Consider the following 21805-nt stretch of genomic DNA (forward strand, 5'->3'; position numbering starts at 1 on the left):
ACAGACAAGAAGAGTGTAAGAAAAAACACACTAATAAGAAGTGGGAGAAATCCTCACCTAGTCCCTCTAAGAAGAGAATTGCCTCCCCTACAGCTTCTAAGTCAGGTGAGACTCTGCACCTTGGTGTGAGTGTGTCTGGAGTTGCCAGGGAGCATGGGCCAGTACCATCAGTACTGAGAGCCGAGAACACTCAAAGACTGTCGCCAATTTCAGGCTGTCCTCAATAAGGGAAAGATCATAGCAGTTGTCCCTGCAAGTGTTACTTAATGTGACACTGTACCATGGTGACTTCAGTAGTCATCTTGAGGTGGGCTTTTGGCTTCACCCCTCAAGGTTTTCTAAGGAAGTCCAAGCTATGGTGGAGGACCTCCCCTTTGGAAGTAACATTCTGTTCAGCAAAAAATGGATGAGTCATTACACTCTCTCAAAGGTTCCCAGATGACCCTCCTCTCCCTGTGGAATTATACTCCAGCACATTGGAGGAAGTACTCTAAACCGTCTCCTTACAGTCAGCATCCCTCCCCCAGCTCCTTGTCAATCAACAGACTTACAAACCACCAGGAAACACCAGAAGTTACATCGCAGCAGACAACATACTCGCCACTTTTCACCCGCAACCCCGTCAAGAAGTCATTTTGACAGGAGCTTCAAGAGCTCCAGCCAGTCTCCACATTGCCAGATACCCACTTCCGCTTCTTTCCAATGTATCAACACATTACACCAGACAGATGGGTCCCAGAGATCATCTCCATCGCTACACAGTAGAATTCCTTTCCATCCCTACATGAAATCCCTCTCCCCAGCCCTCTTCAGGGACCTCTTTCATGAGAGGTTTGTCAGACAGGAGATAGATTGCCTTCTTCAGCTAGGAGCCATAGATCCCATGCCCCCTCAACACAAGGGGAAGGGTTTCTATTAGAGATATTTCCTTTTTCCCAAAAAGAAGAGCAAATGGACACCCATGCAGAATTTATTGCAGTGACTTTGGACTCAACTTCAACCAAAGGCTATTTAACTCTGGACAGGTTCCTCGCAATGAGGAACCTCACTGCCCAACTCTGTCTGACAGCTTGTTCCGATCGGATCCTTTTAGCTCACATAGCCACCTGTTATACATAACACCCTACATAAGGCTCCATCTTTATTGCCTTCAGGTGTGGTTATGCATGGTTTGTGCTCTGAACAGAGATACCTTAGACAAACCAATCTCAATCATCACAGAGCAACCAAGTGGCACCAAATTTTTGAGCCCAAAAAGAATCCCAGCTACACATCAATCTACTGAAGCTTCAAGGGAGGTATGAGGCTTGCAGAAGGTTTCTGTTTTTAGCACATTCCCAACATGTTCTGGTCATGTTGGACAACATGACCACAGGGTTCTACATAAATAAGTAGAGGACAGTGAGGTCCACCCCTCTTTGTGCAGAGGTAGTCAGACTATGGAATTGGTGCATCCAAACCCAGATCACCCTTTGGCAGGTGCACCTTCCTGGAGTAATGAACACTTTAACCGACAGCCTCAGCAGACACTTCTAAAGGGACCATGAGTGGGAGCTTCACAGCTTGATGCTACAGAACGTCTTCCAGAAGTCGGGGTCCCTGTAATGGGACTACTTTGCATCACAGGTAAACAAGAAGAGTGCAGCCTACTGCTCCTGTACTGCTCAAGTGCACAATACTAGAGGGAATGTATTCCTGGTACAATGGTCAAAACCACTGATGTATGCTTTCCCAACTATTCCCTTCTTACTTTGGGTCCTTAACAAGATCAAACAGGACAAATCAACAATGATCCTAGTGGCAACTTGGTGGCCGAGACAGTTTTGGTTCACTAGCAACCTCCAGATGTCCACACACCCATATATCAGCTTACAACCATTGCTGAACCCTCTGACTCAAGACAAAGGTAAAACCAGCCATATCAACCCAACATCTGTCCACCTCAAAGCCTGGTATTTGGATGGGCAGTGAGCTTAGAGAGCTTGTGCTCAGAAATACAATCCATTCTCACTAACACCAGAAAGGCTTCTAGAAAAAAATGATATGCTGCCAAATGGAAGAGGTTCTCCATCTGGTGCCAACATCACCATGTACTTTTGCTGTACTCTGCAATCACTACCATCTTGGCATATCTCCTGTTGCTGAAGTAATCGAGTTTATCCACCAGCCCATCCACTAGTTTATTTTGTGTACATGTGACAGTGATTAACGCATTCTGTCCTCTGATAGACAGCTTCTTGGTAATCACCTACACTACAACCAGGTTTTTTGAGAGGTCTTCTCAGAATTTTTTCTCCAGTATTAGCATCAACTCCTAATTGGGACCTTAACCAAGTGTTGTCAGCTCTTATGAATCCACTTTCGAGCCTTTGGCCTCTTGCTCCCTTCTCCATATACCCGAGAAAGTGGCCTTCCCGATGGCAATCATCTCCACCAGGAAAGTAGGTGAGCTTGCATCACTTAAGGCAGACTTTCTCCCTTTGTGGTTTCATGAGGCTAAAGTCCCTGAAGTTGCACCCCAAGATCATCCCAAAGGTTCCCTCTGAATTCCACCATACATCTACCAGTATTCTACCCAAAACCTCATGTCACCAAGGAGGACAGGAAGCTCCATTCTCTGGGCATACATAGAGCCCTTTCTATCAGTAAAGGATGAAACCCTTTAAAAATCCCTTTAAAATATTCATCTTTATTGCTGAGTAGATTAAAGACTCTGGAAATGGATTTTGGGCTGCGTGCTGCTGTTTTATGAACAAATGGAAACCTCTCCTCCTCAGGATATGAGCACCCATTCAAATAGAGCACATACTACTTTCATAGCTTCTCTCCAGTGAATACTTCTCAGAGAAATCTGTAGAGCAGTGACATGGAGCTCACTGCATACATTTACCAGACATTACACACTGGTCCAAGCTTCTGCAGCAGATACGTCCTTCGGCACAGCAGTCCTACAATCTGTGGTGCAGCATGGATTCTCGCACCCTCCTCCTCAGTGAGTACTGTTTGTGAGCCACCCACTGTGAAATACACATAGGGACCAGTGCTCTAAGAAGAAAGGAAGGTTATTTCCCTTATAGTAACTGAAGTTCTTTGAGATGTGTGGTCCTAATGTGTATTAAACTACCTGCCTTCCTTCCCCTTTTGATACTTCCTAGTTGATTTGTGGTAGAATAGGAACTGAAGAGGTGGTCAGTCAGCCCCACCCCTTATGCCCTGGGTTCAGAGCACAAGGAGGCGCAGGGCACAAGTGTGGACCAACATACACTGCTAGCGAAGAATCTTCCAGTCTCAGGTGCATAGAGCATATGCGCTTGCACCCATGGTGAATACCCATAGGACCACACATCTCAGAGAACTCGTTACTAAAAGTTAAGTAACCTTCCTTTTCCCCTCTCACAGCAAAGTTAAAGAACAGACTACATTGCAGATTTCTGTTGTCCTGAGCAATGGTAGCTCTTGTTTCCAGCTTTAACATATTCTGATGTCTAAATAGATGGGGTGGAAGGGAGGGGGTCAAATGATTTTTAGGATAGCAGAGATGACTGCTAATTTCAGGAAAGTATAGACAGCTGGGATCCACAGGAAATAGCTCTGTTGTCCCTATGGACATTCTCCTGTTCTAATAAAAACTGGATATTTCTCCTACCTTTATTGATCTGCTGCTGATAGTAGAAGGTGGGATGAAATGAAAAATGGCTTTTTAAAAAGTCTTTTAAATGGAGGGGGGGCGACACATGTGGGGGGAAAATTCTTCCCTAATGCATTGTTTTATGCAAGAAGAGGGAAATGTGCAAAGGAATCACTTCAACTACTACTGGAATACAGCCATCTTTGGGACAGCAGCCCATTGTGTGTCAATACATTATACCTTTGTTTTAGGACAGGAAGTGAAGAATAAAATCCAGCTGAAACGGTAGAGGTAGTTTCCATAGTAGCATGTTATCACTATCACAGTTAAAGTTTTGACAAAATACTGGGGTCAGAAATCCTACAAATGCAAAAAAGGCTACCACATTTTTAGTGATTCGAAATAGAGTTATGGATGTCACCTGAATACTACAGTGACCCTTTAACACCATGCTGGCATGTTAGTTCAGTACTGACTCAGTGAGAAGAGTGTCGTATAATGAATTGACAACACCACAACCTGTCCAAGTTTTTCTTGGAGCTTTCTCATCCAAATATTGACCAGCCCCGACTCTACATGGTTTATGAGAACTTATCGGGTTACAACCCAAAGTCATGTAGCTACAAAAGTCAAAAGAAAAGGAGTATTTGTGGCACCTTAGAGACTAACCAATTTATTTGAGCATGAGCATCGGATGCATCCGATGAAGTGAGCTGTAGCTCACGAAAGCTCATGCTCAAATAAATTGGTTAGTCTCTAAGGTGCCACAAGTACTCCTTTTCTTTTTGCGAATACAGACTAACACGGCTGTTACTCTGAAAAAAGTCAAAAGGTGATCAAATTTCCAATTCTAATATAATAGCTGAACAGTTTCATAAAGTTACTCTGTTTCATGTTTGCTGTTTACAAATCTAGTTCCAACAGGATCTTTTAGAGCTCTGTAAAGAAAAAGTGAACGTGAATTGAGTCTAGCATGAATGGGACAGTATGTATAATATATATATATATAATGGTATTGTGTGTGTGTATAATGTTTGTAATATAGGAAAGACTGTGAAAATCATGAACAAAAAAGTATCAAGTATCCAAAATTAAGGGCCTTGACCGTTCAGTGGGAGTCAAAGACACATAGTACAGGAAGAGTTCAGCATCTTACAGGATCAGCCCTCAAGAATAGACAACTTTCTTTATAAGGGCCTGACCTTGCACCAGGCTCTTTTAGAACAGGCATGTGCAGAGTCACATTGCGGTCTTTGGGACTCCGCTGAGATACAAAGAGACACAAATCTACCCTAGCAGATACTAATGCATGACTGGGGCCTTAGTAAGTGAAAAAAAGATGACCTGACTTGGATCTGAAGTAGCTCACTGATTTATGAGTGAAGCATAAATATTACAAACTGAAGAATTAAAGTGTTGCTCCACCTTAAGTATTTGGTAGTCGTCTCTAGAGCACATTGTTTTAGTTTATAAAACTTTATTGCATCTTTCTCTTTACCTGCAATGTTTTTTGTTTTCATAACCAGACATAAAAAGTTTTCTGAGCCTCTGCCAATAGTAAAGGGGCATTAGGTAGCAATATTGCAAAGGGTGAGGAAATACCTGGGAAGTTTTATACTGACCCTATCTCGATTATTGGAACAAAGACATTTCTAAAAACATAGCATATACCAAAATGGAAATTAAAAAACAGGTCTTGCATAAAAATGAAAAACTGTCAGTATTTGTATGTGATCGTGTGTGTGTGTGTTTAAAAAAAAAACAACAAAAAGCTGAGAGGTGATTGAAAGGTTTTATCATCTGCATTACTTACAAGTGGCAAAGAAAAGAGCAAGTTATGTAGGTTCTTCCACACCAGAGCTAATAAGAGCTTTATACCATAGTATTCTGAATATGTTAGGTGTTTTCAGAAAAACTGCTTTCGAAAAGTCATAGTTTTTAAAAACAATTATTGGTACTATTTTTCATATCCCTCCACTGCTAAAGATAAGGTTTTCTTAGTACCAGTAGTCCAAGTGCATAGGTCTCAGAAGGAGAGAAAAATGCTACTTTTTCCATACTGAGGACAATATGCTAAGGTGTGATAACTTGTGATTTACCAGGTCACGAAAGAAATGCCTTATACCATTGGAACACAGGAATACAAGATCAGACCCATAATCCATCTACTCCAGTATTCTGTGTCCAGGGCCGGCTCCAGGCACCAGCGAACCAAGCAGGTTTCTGGGGCAGCAAATGTAAAGGGGCGGCAGGACGTTGGGCTCTGGGGCAGCAATTCGGCGGCTGCTCCGTCACAGTGTGTTTTGCACTCGGCGGCAATTCGGCGGCAATTTTTTGCACCATCAGCCCCGTTCGGCGGCAGTTGTTTTTTTTTTTTGCCACTTGGGGCGGCATAAACGATGGAGCCGGCCCTGTCTGGGTCTGACAGTTATCAGTACCAAATATTTTAGAGGAAACTACAAGAAACCTGCATTGGACAATATGGAATAGACTGTCTTTAGGAGAAGTTTCTTCTGAACCTGTGAATTAATGGATGGTTTACAGAGCATAGAGGTTTATAAGTCAATTTTGTACAGGGTGTGACACAGGTCTGTCAAATGTTGGAGGTTTGAGTTTGACTTCAGGGCCCCTTTTTGTTGTTTCAAAATAGCAAGATAAAATAATTTGTGCCCTCCCCCACAGTCATAGTAGTAAAGTTAAGGGTTACACGATGTCTTAAAAGATGGATTTTATATTGGTTTATTGTGGCTCATTCACAATTATTTTGAGAATAAAAGACAATCTAGTGTATGTGTATGCTTTCTATAGCTTGTGAGCCGATAGATGGCTAAGGTTTAGAGGAGAATAAAAAGTTGATGGGAGAGAGAGATTTTGATCTTCTTCCCTGCCCAGGGTGTATGCCAGTGGATTTCATCACTTTTCTGAGACAGTGATTCAAGGCTTGTCAAGGAGATACTTGAGGGCAGTAGGTGGATCTTTCCATTTACCTCTTATTTCTGAGGCTGCATTTCCCCCATTAAATTTCCTTATCTCCTCCCTTTGCTTCCCTTGCCTCATTCCTGATCAGTCTGATTTACTGGTATAGGGACTATCACTAAGGCTACATTTTAGTCACACGTATTTTTAATAAAAATAATGGATAGGTCACGGGCAGTAAACAAAAATTCCTGGCCAATGACCTGTCCATGACTTGTAATATATACCCCTGACTAAATCGGGGGTGGGGGGGGTGTTCCTGGGGAGTGCCACGGGTGCTTGTGGGGGGGGGCAGCCCAGGAGCACCATGGGTGCTTGTGCGGGGGGGGAGGAGTGGCCTGGGTCCCCCGCTGGTGCAGGTGGGGGGTGTTGGCTGGGCTGGCAGGCTCCCTACCCAGCTCCTCGCGGCTCCCTACCCAGCTCCTTGTGACTACATGGAAGCAGCAGCATGTCCCTTCCCCAGCTCCTAGCTCCACGTGCTTCCCCCGCCCGAAGCGCCGGCTCCGCAGCTCCCAATGGTCAGGAACTGCTGCCAATAGGAGCTGTGGGGGCTTGCCTGCGGGCGGTGCAGCGCGTGGAGTTAGGAACTGAAGGAGGGACATGTCACCACTTCCCGGGGAGCCCCACAAGGTAAGTGCTGCCCAGAGCCCTCACCCGCTCTCGCGGTCAATCCCCAGCCCTGAACCCCCTCCCACATGCACCCAAACTCCTGCTGCTGTTGGGGGGCGGGGTCCCTGGACCAGCCGCACCATCTGCTGCAGAAGTCATGGGGATCCCGGAAAATCACGGAATCCGTGACTTTTGTGACAGACTCGCAGCCTTAACTATCACCATTGCAATTAAGAACTTCAGTAACAAATACTAAAAACATGTCAAGTGTGTATCCTGTCCCTTTTCTTCCCCTCCACAGAAACAGGAATTGGCAGAAATCCTAAAAACCCATCAACACAGTGGCTGTGATGATCAAGGCTTTACAGAGCAAATATTAGACAAAATTCATAGCAACCAAAACAAATCATAACAATAAACACACAAAACTAAACAAAAAGAGTTAGCCAAACTTTTTTTTTTTAAGGCTTAATCTACTGTTTGAGAAATTAGTCTTGATTCTGCTCCTCATACATGGCAGTGAGACTCATTATCCATTCCCCTAATGCTTTAATCTTTTTCTGGCTATTGCCCAGGCTGTTCATCATATGCATGGAATCTCTTAGTCTGGGAAAGGATTGGTGGTAGATTTCAGAATTAGAGTTTAAACAGAAATGATTAATATGGTACATTGGTAGAATGAAGTGTTATGTTTCAAAGGATGCCTAGCAACAAACGATTTCACAGATTATCCTAATATGGTGTACTATATTTCAAAGTCTGGTTGAAACATTAAATGAATTTCAAATTAGGAATAGGAAATTCAAACCAGGAATACTCTTAAATGGGCTCAGCATAGCCACCAACGGCCTCTCAGCTTTTAAGGATGTTCTTGCAGAACTGTTGTAACTCTTTGCCAAATTCTTTCTCAGAGACAGAGTAAAACCAGGATATAATTTCCCCATCACATAATCTGAAACACTGACCTGTTTGCAGTTAAATTCACACACTTCAGGACCGGGTTTTTGATGTTTATTTTATCTGGCTTTTTAGTGAGTACCTACTAAGCATCTGAATACTTGAACAAAGATATTTATTGAACTAGTATTCCTGCACCTGCTGTATGTGTGGCACAGCCTAATTAGCCCACTGGTAAAGTCCATCCTTGTTACTTACCATTAGTGAAAGTAAAATGCTATAAAGCGGTCTTCCTGAAATTCTGCAAGTGTAGGGGATCCAAAAAGGGTGGATTTGAGGTGGAGGTGGTAGTGTGTGTGCAAGGGGAGTAGGGGGCAGTGTAGCTTTGCTGCACTGTGTTACCCTTCTTCTGATCCCATGGACTGAGAGAATTGTGCTCCATTTGGCAGGGAGAGAGGGCCACAGCATCATCATTCATCTGCAAATCCACAGGGATTCCTTCAGTTAGGATAATGTTGATTAATTCAGCATTATATTACGTGTTCCCTCTCTGGTGAACAAAACCCACCTGAGAAGGCAAGGGTTGGGAGCAGGAGCTAGCCTGAGGCTTTTCACGGAATGAGCAATCTGAACAGACTTGAGAATCTGCTGATATTGATGTCTCCAGTTCAGTCATGATTGTGTCCCTGTTGGTCAACTGATCCATTCTCTTGTTATTGATACTGATGGGTGAATCGTCAGTAAGTGGCCTTTTAGGTCTGCTAAATTAGCCTGGCAATATTGTAAGCAGAAGCTTTTCTCATCACTGGTTTAATCCTGCCAGCCCAATGACTGTTCCACACATGGCAATCTATTAGGGCGAGGTTTCATCTCTGACAGTTCTGCCTTTAATCCTGCCTGGGACCCGGAAGTGCAGAGATATATAGAAATTAAAATGCCATTTTAACAAAGTAGTGTATATGAAGGTTTTACCTTTAACTGTGAGTGTCTGAATTTGTGGGGTTGCCTTGAGACTATAATACATTCCTATCTTTTATTCTGCAAAATTATAACTACTGAGCATTTGGAAGATCTACCCAAAGAATAAAGTACTCATAAGTAGACTGAGAAATTTTAGTTTCCTAAGGCTCTGCAGTCCTGCAGTGAAGGAAGGTTAATTTTGTCTAACGATAACACTAAGCACACTGACTCGCTGTCCTAAGACGAAGAAGATAATCATGTTGTTCACGTTTTAGGGGGGTTAATATTTTTAATAATATGTTTAATATTTTTACTTTCAGCTGCTGTACATATTAATTTTTAGAGCCTTTACATACTTACACATTAGTATTTGTTTAATCAAACAATATAGTAGATTGTTTGCAGTATATGAAACTTTTTATTGTATTTTATATTATACCTTAGCCAAAGTGAAAGAGAGGAGTTTGAAACAGAGTTCAAACAGAAGTATGAACGGGAGAAGACTCTGCTAACAGAGGAAAACAAAAAGCTCTCAAATGAGCTTGATAAGGTGAGCGTTGCTTGGCTGAAGCTAGAGAGTTTGAAGACAACAATACAGGATCTTAGTAGAAATGTATAAGACCCATTTTAGGTAACTGAATCCAACATGTAATCTCCAATATAGGATATATCAGAAGTTCAACTGATCCTGCACAGAAGAGTGTCTCCCATTCGGTTTGAGAAGAGAATCGAGTCTTATCTGATCTTCTAAATGTATTTTTAAAAGAACTAAATTATGTTGATTTTATGGCTTTTTCACAGAAACTCTTGACAATTCTTTAAGCCAAAATAAAACAATAATGATTTGCTTGCATGACCCAAATAACCATGTAGTTGACCAATAATGTGATTACTTTACATGTACTTTCATGTAGATTACTATGAAATTGTACTTGGTCATTTCTACCTTGGAAGATGAAGTGTTACTTTGAGATCTTAAAAAGCTACAAATTACAAGGCGGCTGTGTTAGCATTACCATGTGATGAGTGGAGGATGTAATTACAATGAAAGAAGAATTGAGCAAAAAATAATTAAGCTAGGTTATCTCTTTAATGTTCATTTTTTCCCTGGGTTGTTCCAGTTCATTGCTGGTTGGCAAAGGTTACCTAAAGCAAGAAGTTCACTTGATTTTTAAATTGCTTTTATATGTATTTTAAAAAATAATGGAAGACATTTTTAAATTACCATACTGTACAAACTAAGAATATTTCCATAACAATGTAGACATTTATACAGATGTAGCTTCAAGTACTATAAGATTAGAGGCTTTGATGTTTCTGTACTTTGCCTTATTCTGTTAAAGATTTTCATTGTGCCTTGCAAAATGACTTGTGAATTTTTTAGATAGACCTATTAATATTCATAATCACAGATCATTAGGACCTGGAAAAATGCTCAGGGGACTCCTATTTAAATATAATTACAGATGTTGGCCATAGAGGAGACCCGTTTTACTGATAAATATACAATTTAATTTGGGGAAAAAAGAGCAAAACAGATTAAATTTTGCATCATTCCAATTTGCTGTTATAATTCAGTATTTAAAGAAATACATGTACTGTATGGTAGATAGAGTAGGGCTTCATGTTCAAGCCTGCATAGTCTCTGGTCCAAATTTGACCTATACGAATAATTATGTAGTCTAATTTGTCCTTGATCCCTGATATTAACACAAACCAGTTCTGGCCTTGATCTTGTAGGGTGTGAACATGTGAATAGAACCTGTGTGGCTGCAAGGAAGGTTAACCACTGGATATATTCCTCTATTTAGGCTTGGTCTATACCACAAAATTTTGCCGGCATAGCTGTCAGCTTGGAATGTGAAAAAATTACACACCCGAGCTGCATTAGCTATCCTGGCAAAATCCCCAGTGTAGACACAACTATGATAACAGACAAGGGGTGGGTCAGCATAGCTAATGCCATTCAGAAAGGTGATGTGTAGCTATGTTGGCAGAAGAACTCCTGCTGGTTTACGCTATTCTAGGACCTCTGTTGGCATAGCTATGCCAGCACAGCTGTAGTGGCAGAGGCTCTGTGTAGAAAAGCTTGTAGTAAGTTGCAAGATGAATTCCACTCTCTATCTATAAATGTGCAAGGTAGAAAAGGGATTGGGGTGAGCAGAGAATGGGAGTGTCTGAGGAGACACAGTGGTACACTCCTGGTACACTACCAAGCAGGAGTAACTTGGTGGCTGTATAGCAGAGCTGTAACACAGGATCGGACTCTCTTGCACTCCCTGTCTTGCTCAACACTTTTAATTGTGTGCTTCTACATGCAACACTACACACCTGTACTGTGCAACATCAAGCCCTAAGATAGTCAGGAATGTCACAAAATTGTAATTCTCATGGTGTCTAAGTTTGGACATGAGAAGAAAATGTTTCAGCCTTTGTTGTCATATGCAGTTTATTCTGATAGGTGATACAGATTTTTAAAGTGGGCACCCAGGGGGAGGCAAAACTTGATCAGGTAGGTCAGCAAGAGGGTTAAGTCATAGCTCTTCATAGATTAAATGGCGTTTTTAAATCCTCTTTCAGCTCACCACGATGTTTGAGAGGCTAAGTATGAACAACCGACAGCTAGAAGAAGAAATGAGAGACCTGGCAGATAAAAAGGAATCTGTGGCACACTGGGAGGCCCAAATTACTGAGATCATCCAGTGGTGAGTACCCAGCTCTAGTGTCACTGCAGAGCTCCTTGGCACAAGGCAGTTGTGGGGTAGGGCTGCTAATGCATTTTCATTAGCATGTTGCATCAAGAAACCCAGACTCTCTTGGTAAAATCTCACAACTGTCTAGGTTTGAGCTAGATTATTTACTGGATGTTTCTTTATGTTCGGGGTTTAGAAAACCTTGTTCCTCCTTAAGAGCGAAAGTTGTCCTCACAACTGCAACTGTTTAAGCACCAAAGAATCATAGCCATTGGGTGTGACTTGTGGCTTTGGGAGAATGTTGAAAGGAATCATGTGCTTAGCTCACTCTTCCAAAAAGGGGCTAAGGAGGCTGGGAAGATTTGTATAATTTCTTTTTCAATACTGACTACTGTGGACTATTTTATGTGTGGCAGAGTAAAACAAACTCAGTGTAATTCATATGCGGTTTTACAAGAGAGCAACAATTCCTAAAGCTCAAGCACTTAGGGTTAACAAGTAAGAAGTTTCATTGAAGTGAACTCCCTAATAATGCCGTCATCAAACTGTCATGTTGCATATATAATGGTTCCTATCTCTTTCTAGAACACTGAGGGAAAAATACAAGTCTGAGTTTAAACTGTTAATGGAAAGAAATTTTACTGGATATTACTTATTTTAAAATCTTTTTTTTCTTTTTGGCCCATTGTAATGTTTAACTTGTGTGAAAACAATTTGTATCCAAACATTTCTACATATCGGTCACTTTGAGGGGATTTCAGTATCTTATGCTAATTTTTTATTGTTATTTCTTAAGCTGTTTCCCCCCCATTTTGTCTCATCTTGTAGCAGCTGAATAATGGGACTTTTTTTTTTTTTGGCATCAAAAAAATGGGTAAACATTGTCTTTTTAAGGAAACCTGGTTAGGTTGACAGTGTTTTGACATCATTGTAATTTATTGTCCATATTTGGACAAAGCTTTGGTTTTTGAATATGGCCACTCAATGCATACAAAAAAAAGTTGGGCTCTAGAACTCTGGACATTTTCCAAGCAATGTAGTTTGTTTCATGAATGTACATAATTCAGACCCATGTAGTCAGGCCCATACTCTCTGAAGGCATCGTTTTCACAGAGGTAGAGATTAAAAAATCAAATCAGCCTAATTTGAGGATGTTCTTTTCAAACACTTTGTCACACTTCCAATTCTCTCACACAAATGTGAGTGTAGTAGACTCTATGCCAGAATTACAGAAACCAGAAATACAATAAAACCATTCAGATGAAGTCTGTTGTTTTAGGATTGATCAGAACTATTTGTACAGTTAAAATCAAAACAGAAGAAGAAAAAGCTTGGTCATTATAAGTAAAATGTCATTTTTTTTTTTTATTTTTAAATAAAAGGTATAGTGATCTAGTTAAATGGTCAGAGTAACCAAACCCAATAGGGGATTAGCATGTTATCCAAAGCCTTCATAACCCAACACTTGAGAGCTGTGAAGGAAGACAAGTCAGCCATAGTTGTGTATTGTTTCATTTGACCATTTAGATGGATAAAACTTTTGCATATAATTATCAAGCAAGCCATTATTTCTCCTCTCCTCCCTCCTGTCCTTCTCTGTTGGCTTTTTTGACTGTTAATGTTTTTGAAGAAGTACCACTCTTGTTGAGACGTATGATGATGGCATGAATGCAAATAATCAGGTAAGGCCCAAAGAAAACTGTGTGTGGTCTGAAAGTGTTTTTTTTAAGGAAAACAAAACATCAATGGTATTTAAACTGTAACACTTTGAGAACCAAAGTTAGACATCCTATTTGCTAAACTACACAAAGGTATGATAACCTTTCCAAAAATACAAAAGGAGTTATGTAGGAACAGAGAGCATTTTGGAATGAAAAAAAAAAATACAGGGCATGTTTAGTCTTGAGAAAAGAAGACTGAGGGGGAACACAACAACCGTCTTCAAATATGTTAAGGGATATTATAAAAAGGACTGTGCTCAATTGTTCTCCATGTCCATTGGAGATAGGACAAGAAGTAATGGGTTAATGTGCAGCAAAGATTTAGATTATGTATTAGAAAAAAATTTCTAACTATAAAGGTAGTTAAGGTGGAATAGGCTTCCAAGAGAGATTGTGGAATCCCATCATGGAGTTTTTTAAAAACAGGTTGGACAAACACCTGTCAGTGATGGTCAAGGGTTATTTGGTCCTGCCAGAGCACAGGGGGCTGGACTTGACTTCTTTAAGTCCCTTTCAGCTCTACATTTCTGTGAACAGTAAGGAGGCCCAGGTAGACTGTCTACATTCATATTCTTAATTGCTACACAACTTCTAGTCTTTTTCTTTCTTCCATCCTGAGGACACCCAACAACATTCATTCAGCAGTGCTCAGCCACCATGTCTTTACTCAATTTGTGCTGTTTGTACCTTTGTTCTTCCATTTGTTACTCAAATAATCTTGTAGCATCCTTCTCTTCTCCTTAGAGTTCTGTGCTGCATACTAAAATGAGATGCTCTGTTGGAGATATATCCCTCTGCATGCATACCTGGAGTCCTCTTGAACTTCAGTGGCAGTTGTATGTGTTTTGAGAGGAAAATATCAAGTAATCACTTCATATTCAAAAGAATATTTCTAGTTTGGCTATCTGCAAGTTCTTAATTTTTTTCTCAGGCACTCGCAGTTTCAATCCAAATATTCATGTTTCTAATTATGGCAACCGCAGTAGCTCATAGCTGACAGAAGTTAAGGTGGGGTGGTTGGCTCCTCCCCAAATCTAATAGTTTTCTGTCTAAATTACGTGCATGCTCCCCACCCCTCAATAAAAGGTGTAAACCAGCAGGTTTCTTCAATGCTAAAGTTATGACAGATTCATAGAAATTAGAGATGGGAAACACCTATCTGGTCATCTGGACCATCTCCAAAGCCAATACATTGTTGCTCCCTACAATATTTACAGGATTATTTCCAGCCCAGTTTTAAATAGCACAAGCAGTTAGATTTCCATCACTTCCCTTGAGACACTTTGCCACAATTTAATAGAGATCACTGTCAGGAAGTCTGCTCTGGTACTGCACTCACAATTTATTCTGTCAATGTCACCTCTTTACACAGTTAATACCTCCTTGAACCATCCTAATGTGTTCTTCCCTCTCTCCATAGTTATAGCATGCAAATAATTGTAACTCACCCCTGCCCCTGTTTACTCTAACATGCTGGCGACAGACCTTCGCAGACCATCCAGCATCTTAACGGAGTTCTTAGATTGACAAGCTAAAATTATCCAAACCACTCCAACCCTTGACAAGAATAAGAAAACATGAGACTTATATAGAAAAGTATAAATTTTCCCCCTAGGTACCAGGAAAAAGACTCATTACATCTAATACTAATACAGTCCCATTTAAACACCACACTTTCAAATAGCCAGCGATACTATACTTCAGGCCTGTGGCAGAAAGGAGATGAACAGCAGTCTGTGCTGTTGATTCACTGAGTGACTTTGCAAGGCACTTAATATGTCTGTGCCTTAGTGAGCTCACCTGTAACATGAGTATCGTATCTATCTCACAGGCATGAGAGGCTTAATTCTCTAATGTGAAGTTTTTAATGTGCTTTGAGCCTTTTGGATAAAAGGTGCTGTACAGTATAGCATGAGAGTATTTTTAGTATTCATTATCAGTAATAATACAGTAGCACCCCGTTTATCCGAGCCTCCGTTATCCAGCTCTCCGTATTAACCGAACCACCAGCCGTCCAGGGCTGACAGCAGCAGGGCTCAGGCTGGCAGCCCTGGGCAGCTGGGGCTCCCGATGTCAGCACGGGTCTGACAACCTGAGCCCTGCCAACCATTCTCCAGTTTATCCAGTTTTTTGGTTATATGATCTTGCCCCGATCCCAATTAGATTGGATAATCAGGGTTCCACTGTACTTGGTGAAGAAGTGGGAAAAATGCACTATTTCAGAAAAATGTAGGTATGGTGCAAAGATTTTTACAAAAGCTAGATATCAACTTCCACATAATATTACATCGCAAACTTTCTCTGCTATAAATCTGTTCTTTGGGATATCAGAAGTGGCCTTTTCTTTATTTCTGAAATTAAAATGGAAGCCTTTTGTCCTAAGCCTCTCACTTTCAGTATAGGGACAGGTTACCTCATTTAAAAGGTATCTTTGGACTCATAAAATCATATTTGAAGGAGACCAGAGACTTTAGAATGTCAAACTTTTCATTCATTTTCTCTCATTGAAACTCAAGATATGCTCTGGAAAGAAGGATAAGACTTGTATTTAAATGTTTACTTCACCCAGCTCAGGACTTCTTTGATTTCTCATAAAACACATTCAATCAAAGAGAGAGCAGGTGGATTGAACCTTAGGAAATCTCGGCTCAATTCCTGGCTCAGCTGCAGAAATTTTTTTTTTTTTTTGTAACTTTGGACAAGTCACTTAATCTCTTGGTGCTTCAGTTCTCTGTCTGTAAAATGGGAACAATACTTGTCTCACCTTTGGTCTATCTTGTCTGTCTATATTGTAAGCTCCTGGAGGTGGGTAGTGTCTCCTACTCTTTGTACAGCATCTAGCACAATGGGGTCTCAGTCGGGGTGTGTAGATACTACTGTAATACAAATAATAACTAGAAGATTTACCTGATATTTCTGGTGCAGTCTGGATGTCTTGCCAAGCACTCAGTCCTAATGAGTATTTTCAGGACTTTTAAAGGTTTTGTTAAAAATAAAAAGGAAAAAAGTCCCAAAGCAACTACTTGAATCTCAAACCCCATTGTTCTCAGCAGAAAGCATGCATGCATTATGGAACAGGCTTTAGGACTCTGAATGGAAATTGAATCTCAGCAGAAGTTTTGTCAATTGATTTAAAGTGTAAGAATAATAGAATTTTAAAATATCACTATTGAAAACAGTTTCTCAGATGTATTATTTTTGAGGTAAGAAGTGAAACTTTACCTCACAAGAGTTTTTACTCTCTCCCTGTTTTCCCAAAGTCTCTTGGATTGATAGGTATAAATCAAACCCTTGTTTTTTTTTACTTTTAAGAAAATTAAATAATAAATAAAAGACTTGCAGGTCCAAGCAGTGTGAAAGGGACATTGTTATATATGAAAAAAGATTGAAAATCAAATTGTTTAGTAAAAGAAAGAAAATGCATTCAGTAGATCCAAGGCATTCTGAGATCCTCAAACCCTTTGCTACATTTGTTAAGGGACTGTGAGAAGGAATGCGAGACCTGGGAGATTAAGACTTGGACAGGCCTCTATTATGCCTAAAACAAGTGCAAGAGCTTCTGAGGTCAGACAACGCTAGTTTGAAGACGGTCGAATCATTGTGAGCCATTTGCCACCTACTGGTTATCAGAGGGATAGCAGGGCACTAGATTGGAGTAAATAGTTCATATTTATCTTCCTCTTTAACTTGTTCATAGCTATTTTCTGATACAAGGGATGCTGTCCACCAAACCTTGGCCTCAAATATAGATTTTTCTAAAAACAAAAATTTTAAAACAATTAAGCTTCAACTGAAACACTTTCTCTTAAATATTCTCCTGCAGTTTTTTCAGTCCCAACTTTGCAACGCTAAGAACCTGAAAGTACAGTCAACATAAAATAAACGACTGAAATACTTTTCACTGTCTGAGTGAGGGAAATGCATAGGGTAAACAGACTTCATAAACAGTGACAAGCAAACTGGGTCTTTAAAGTCTTTGTTTTAAATTAGTAACAAAAATAAGAAAACGTGCTTATTTAAAATCTGTAAAAAGAAAAGGAGTACTTGTGGCACCTTAGAGACTAACCAATTTATTTGAGCATAAGCTTTCGTGAGCTACAGCTCACTTCATCGGATGCATGTAGCTCATGAAAGCTTATGCTCAAATAAATTTGTTAGTCTCTAAGGTGCCACAAGTACTCCTTTTCTTTTTGCGAATACAGACTAACACGACTGCTACTCTGAAACCTTTAAAATCTGTGTATTTTTAATCTCACGTATCCCTGGCGATCTCCGACAGAGGTGTTCTGCCACATACCACAGAACAAAATCCTTAAGGGATTCAAACAAATGACACTTGCCACGTCCCTCCTCCTTGGTGACGGGAGAGTGAGGAGGGATGCAGAAAGCCAGCGAAGAGCCAGCAGCAGGCAGGGAAATGAGGAGGCTTGGCTGGGCACTGGGTCCGGTTGCTCGGCCATGTTGGGGCCTTCAGGGGCAGGGGGCTGTGGTGCTTGAAGGGCCGGCAACTTGGCCCAGTGCTGTTGGTGGGGGACAGGAGCTCGGCTTGGGGAATGCCTTGAGGGGGAGGGGTTGGCGGCTCGGCCTGGTGCTGACAGGGAGTCGGGTAACTCGGCTGGGGAGGTCGGCAGGGGTGGGGGGAACGGCAGCTCAGCCTGGTGGGGGGAATGGCCCGACTTGGTGCTGGGGCTGGCCCAGCACTCGGGGGGGCTGGCAGCTCGGCCTGGTGCTTAGAGAGCAGGGCGGTGGGTCAGGGAGGCCAGCAGCTCGGCCCAGTGTAGCTGGGCTGAGGGGGCCAGGGCTCCTCCAATCACGGGGGGCCCCTCAGAGCCTCTCCTGTTAGGGGGATGGGGTTTCGCGGCTCCGGCGTGTGGGGGGCAGGGCCTTGGGTGGAAGGGGTGGGCCGGCGGGCTAGCCTCCCCAAAGCGGGAGTTCACCTGCCACCAATGCATGGAAGATTGACACAGGCGGGCTGAACATGATAAGACCAGGCAAGTCTGAGAAATATCTTGCGGCTAAAGGTTGATCCATGGCTTGGGTTCTCCAAACCAGCATTATCCAATAAATTTGGCACCTGGCTCAAGAGGATCGACAGGGCACTTCTCAGGCCTTCGCAAAAATTGGAAATATTGAAAATCTTCACCGTAGCACAAATGATCTATCTGGCAGACCACACCAATTGTAAGAGAACCCTATGGTTTTCCCTCAGTGACAGCATTAGGAGGGCCATCATTTGGTGGCTTCATCTACCTGCAGTAGATTCATTTATGCCAAATCCAGAAATGGAAGACTGGGAGTGACGAGTCTTGCTAGCCTCATATCATCTATTCAGGCAAGATAGTTACATAGAATTTCACACTCCACAGATGAGACAATTCGGAGCATTGCATTGACTAGTGGTATTCAGAATGAATTTAGTAAACTGTGCCTGGCAGCAGGTGGGAAGGTAGAAGTGGTACTTGCAATAACAGATCCAGTTCTGTTTTTTGACAATAACAGAATGCCACGGAGCATCCATGAAACGCTAAATGAGTGGGAGAGGCCAGGTCCCAGGTTCAAGTAGCCAATCCCTGTAACTGGTCAGATGCAGAATTTTCCCAGTGGAAGGAACCACCATGCCAAGATAGTGGAATTGAACATTTCCACAGTGATCCGATCAGCGATAATTGGATGAGATATCACCAGGGTTTCACTGAACGCCAGTTCCTAATGGCTTTGAAACTGAAGGCAAACATATATCCCAACAGGGAATATCCAGGGTGGGGGGAAAATTATTCAATCATGAAATGCAGACACTGTTCTGCTAAATATGAATCTCTATCTCATACTTTGGGACAATGTCCACATAAGAAGGCATAATAAATTGTTTAAGATTTTTGGTAAAAGAAGTATGTAAGCTTGAGTCGGTTGTATATCAGAAAACAAAACTGCACACTGCTAAAGGTGAACTAAGAAAACCAGACCTTGTATATGCCACGGATGGGACAGCATTGATGGTCAATATCACAGATTGTTTTGAATACAAATAAAAAGTTTTCCCAGATGAAGCAGCAACAGAGGAAGTCAGATACTATCAATCTGCCAAGGAAATAAAAAAATTGATGGGAACCAAATGGTTTCCCCATCAATCAAGTCTTATTGCATCTCGGGATGTAGGAGTAAAGGCAAGAACGAGCTGCTAGACTTCAGTCAGGGTATGTCTACACTACGGAATAAGGTCGAATTTATAGAAGTCGGTTTTTTAGAAATCGGTTTTATATATTCGAGTGTGTGTGTCCCCACAGAAGTGCATTAACTCGGCGGAGTGCTTCCACAGTACCGAGGCTAGAGTCGACTTCTGGAGCGTTGCACTGTGGGTAGCTATCCCACAGTTCCCGCAGTCTCCGTTGCCCATTGGAATTCTGGGTTGAGATCCCAATGCCTGATGGGGCTGAAACATTGTCGCGGGTGGTTCTGGGTACATATCGTCAGTCCCCCCCTTCCCTCCCTCCCTCCGTGAAAGCAAGGGCAGACAATTGTTTTGCGCCTTTTTTCCTGAGTTACCTGTGCGGACGCCATACCACCGCAAGCATGGAGCCCGCTCAGGTAACCGTCACCGTATGTCTCCTGGGTGCTGGCAGACGCGGCACGGCATTGCTACACAGTAGCAGCAACCCATTGCCTTCTGGCAGCAGACGGTACAATACGACTGGTAGCCATCCTCGTCATGTCCGAGGTACTCCTGGTCGCCTGTGTGAGGTCGATCAGGAGCGCCTGGGCAGACATGGGCGCAGGGACTAAATTTTTAGTGACTTGACCAGGTCATTTTTTTTAGTCCGGTAGTCAGTCCTATTGAACCGTCTTATGGTGAGCAGGCAGGCAATATGTCCTTCTGCACCGTCTGCTGCCAGCCAAAGATGTAAAAGATAGATGGAGTGGATCAAAACAAGAAATAGACCAGATTTGTTTGTACTCATTTGTCTCCTCCCCTGTCTAGGGGAATCATTCCTCTAGGTCACACTGCAGTCACTCACAGAGAAGGTGCAGCGAGGTAGATCTAGCCATGTATCAATCAGAGGCCAGGCTAATCTCCTTGTTCCAATAAGAACAATAACTTAGGTGCACCATTTCTTATTGGAACCCTCCATGAAGTCAACCCTGTAAGCCGTGTCCCCAGTCGCCCCTCCGTGCGTCAGAGCAACGGCAAACAATCGTGCATCTGAGTTGAGAGTGCTGTCCAGAGCAGTCACAATGGAGCACTCTGATTGGGCTAAAACATTGTCGCGGGTGGTTCTGGGTACATATTGTCCGGCCCCCGTTCCCTCCCTCCCTCCGTGAAGGCAAGGGCAGACAATTGTTTCGCGCCTTTTTTCCTGAGTTACCTGTGCGGACGCCATACCACCGCAAGCATGGAGCCACCTCAGGTAACCGTCACCGTATGTCTCCTGGGTGCTGGCAGACGCGGTACGGCATTGCTACACAGTAGCAGCAACCCATTGCCTTCTGGCAGCAGACGGTGCAGTATGACTGGTACCCGTCCTCGTCATGTCCGAGGTGCTCCTGGCCACGTCGGCTGGGAGCGCCTGGGCAGACATGGGCGCAGGGACTAAATTTTTGGTGACTTGACCAGGTCATTCTCTTTAGTCCTGCAGTCAGTCGTATTGAACCGTCTAATGGTGAGCAGGCAGGCAATACGGATTGCTAGCAGTCGTATTGTACCATCTTCTGCCGGGCAGGCAAGAGATGACGATGGCTAGCAATCGTATTGTACCATCTTCTGCCGGGCAGGCAAGAGATGACGATGGCTAGCAATCGTACTGTGCCATCTTCTGCCAGGCAGGCAAGAGATGAGGATGGCTAGCAGTCGTACTGTGCCATCTTCTGCCGAGCAGCCATGAGATGTGGATGGCTTGCAGTCCTTCTGCACCGTCTGCTGCCAGCCAAAGATGTAAAAGATAGATGGAGTGGATCAAAACAAGAAATAGACCAGATTTGTTTTGTACTCATTTGCCTCCTGCCCTGTCTAGGGGACTCATTCCTCTAGGTCACACTGCAGTCACTCACAGAGAAGGTGCTGCGAGGTAGATCTAGCCATGTATCAATCAGAGGCCAGGCTAACCTCCTTGTTCCAATAAGAACAATAACTTAGGTGCACCATTTCTTATTGGAACCCTCCGTGAAGTCCTGCCTGAACTACTCCTTGATGTAAAGCCACCCCCTTTGTGGATTTTAGCCTCCTGAAGCCAACCCTGTAAGCCGTGTCATCAGTCGCCCCTCCCTCCGTCAGAGCAACGGCAGACAATCATTCCGCGCCTTTTTTCTGTGCGGACGCCATACCAAGG

General features: G+C 42.5%; 1 protein-coding gene across 5 annotated transcripts in view; it reads left to right on the forward strand.

Annotated features, from left to right (window-relative positions):
• The window catches only part of CDC42BPA (CDC42 binding protein kinase alpha), a 336523-nt gene that overhangs the window by 238187 nt on the left and 76531 nt on the right, over positions 1 to 21805 (forward strand). For all 5 annotated transcript variants that reach the window (XM_074949164.1, XM_074949160.1, XM_074949163.1 and 2 more), the window contains exons 16-17: positions 9515 to 9620; positions 11651 to 11775. In XM_074949164.1, coding sequence (XP_074805265.1) covers positions 9515 to 9620; positions 11651 to 11775 — 231 coding nt within the window. The remainder of the gene's footprint in view (positions 1 to 9514; positions 9621 to 11650; positions 11776 to 21805) is intronic.

The sequence above is a fragment of the Natator depressus genome, chromosome 3 (assembly GCF_965152275.1).
Source record: "Natator depressus isolate rNatDep1 chromosome 3, rNatDep2.hap1, whole genome shotgun sequence".
Classification (NCBI taxonomy): Eukaryota; Metazoa; Chordata; order Testudines; family Cheloniidae; genus Natator; species Natator depressus.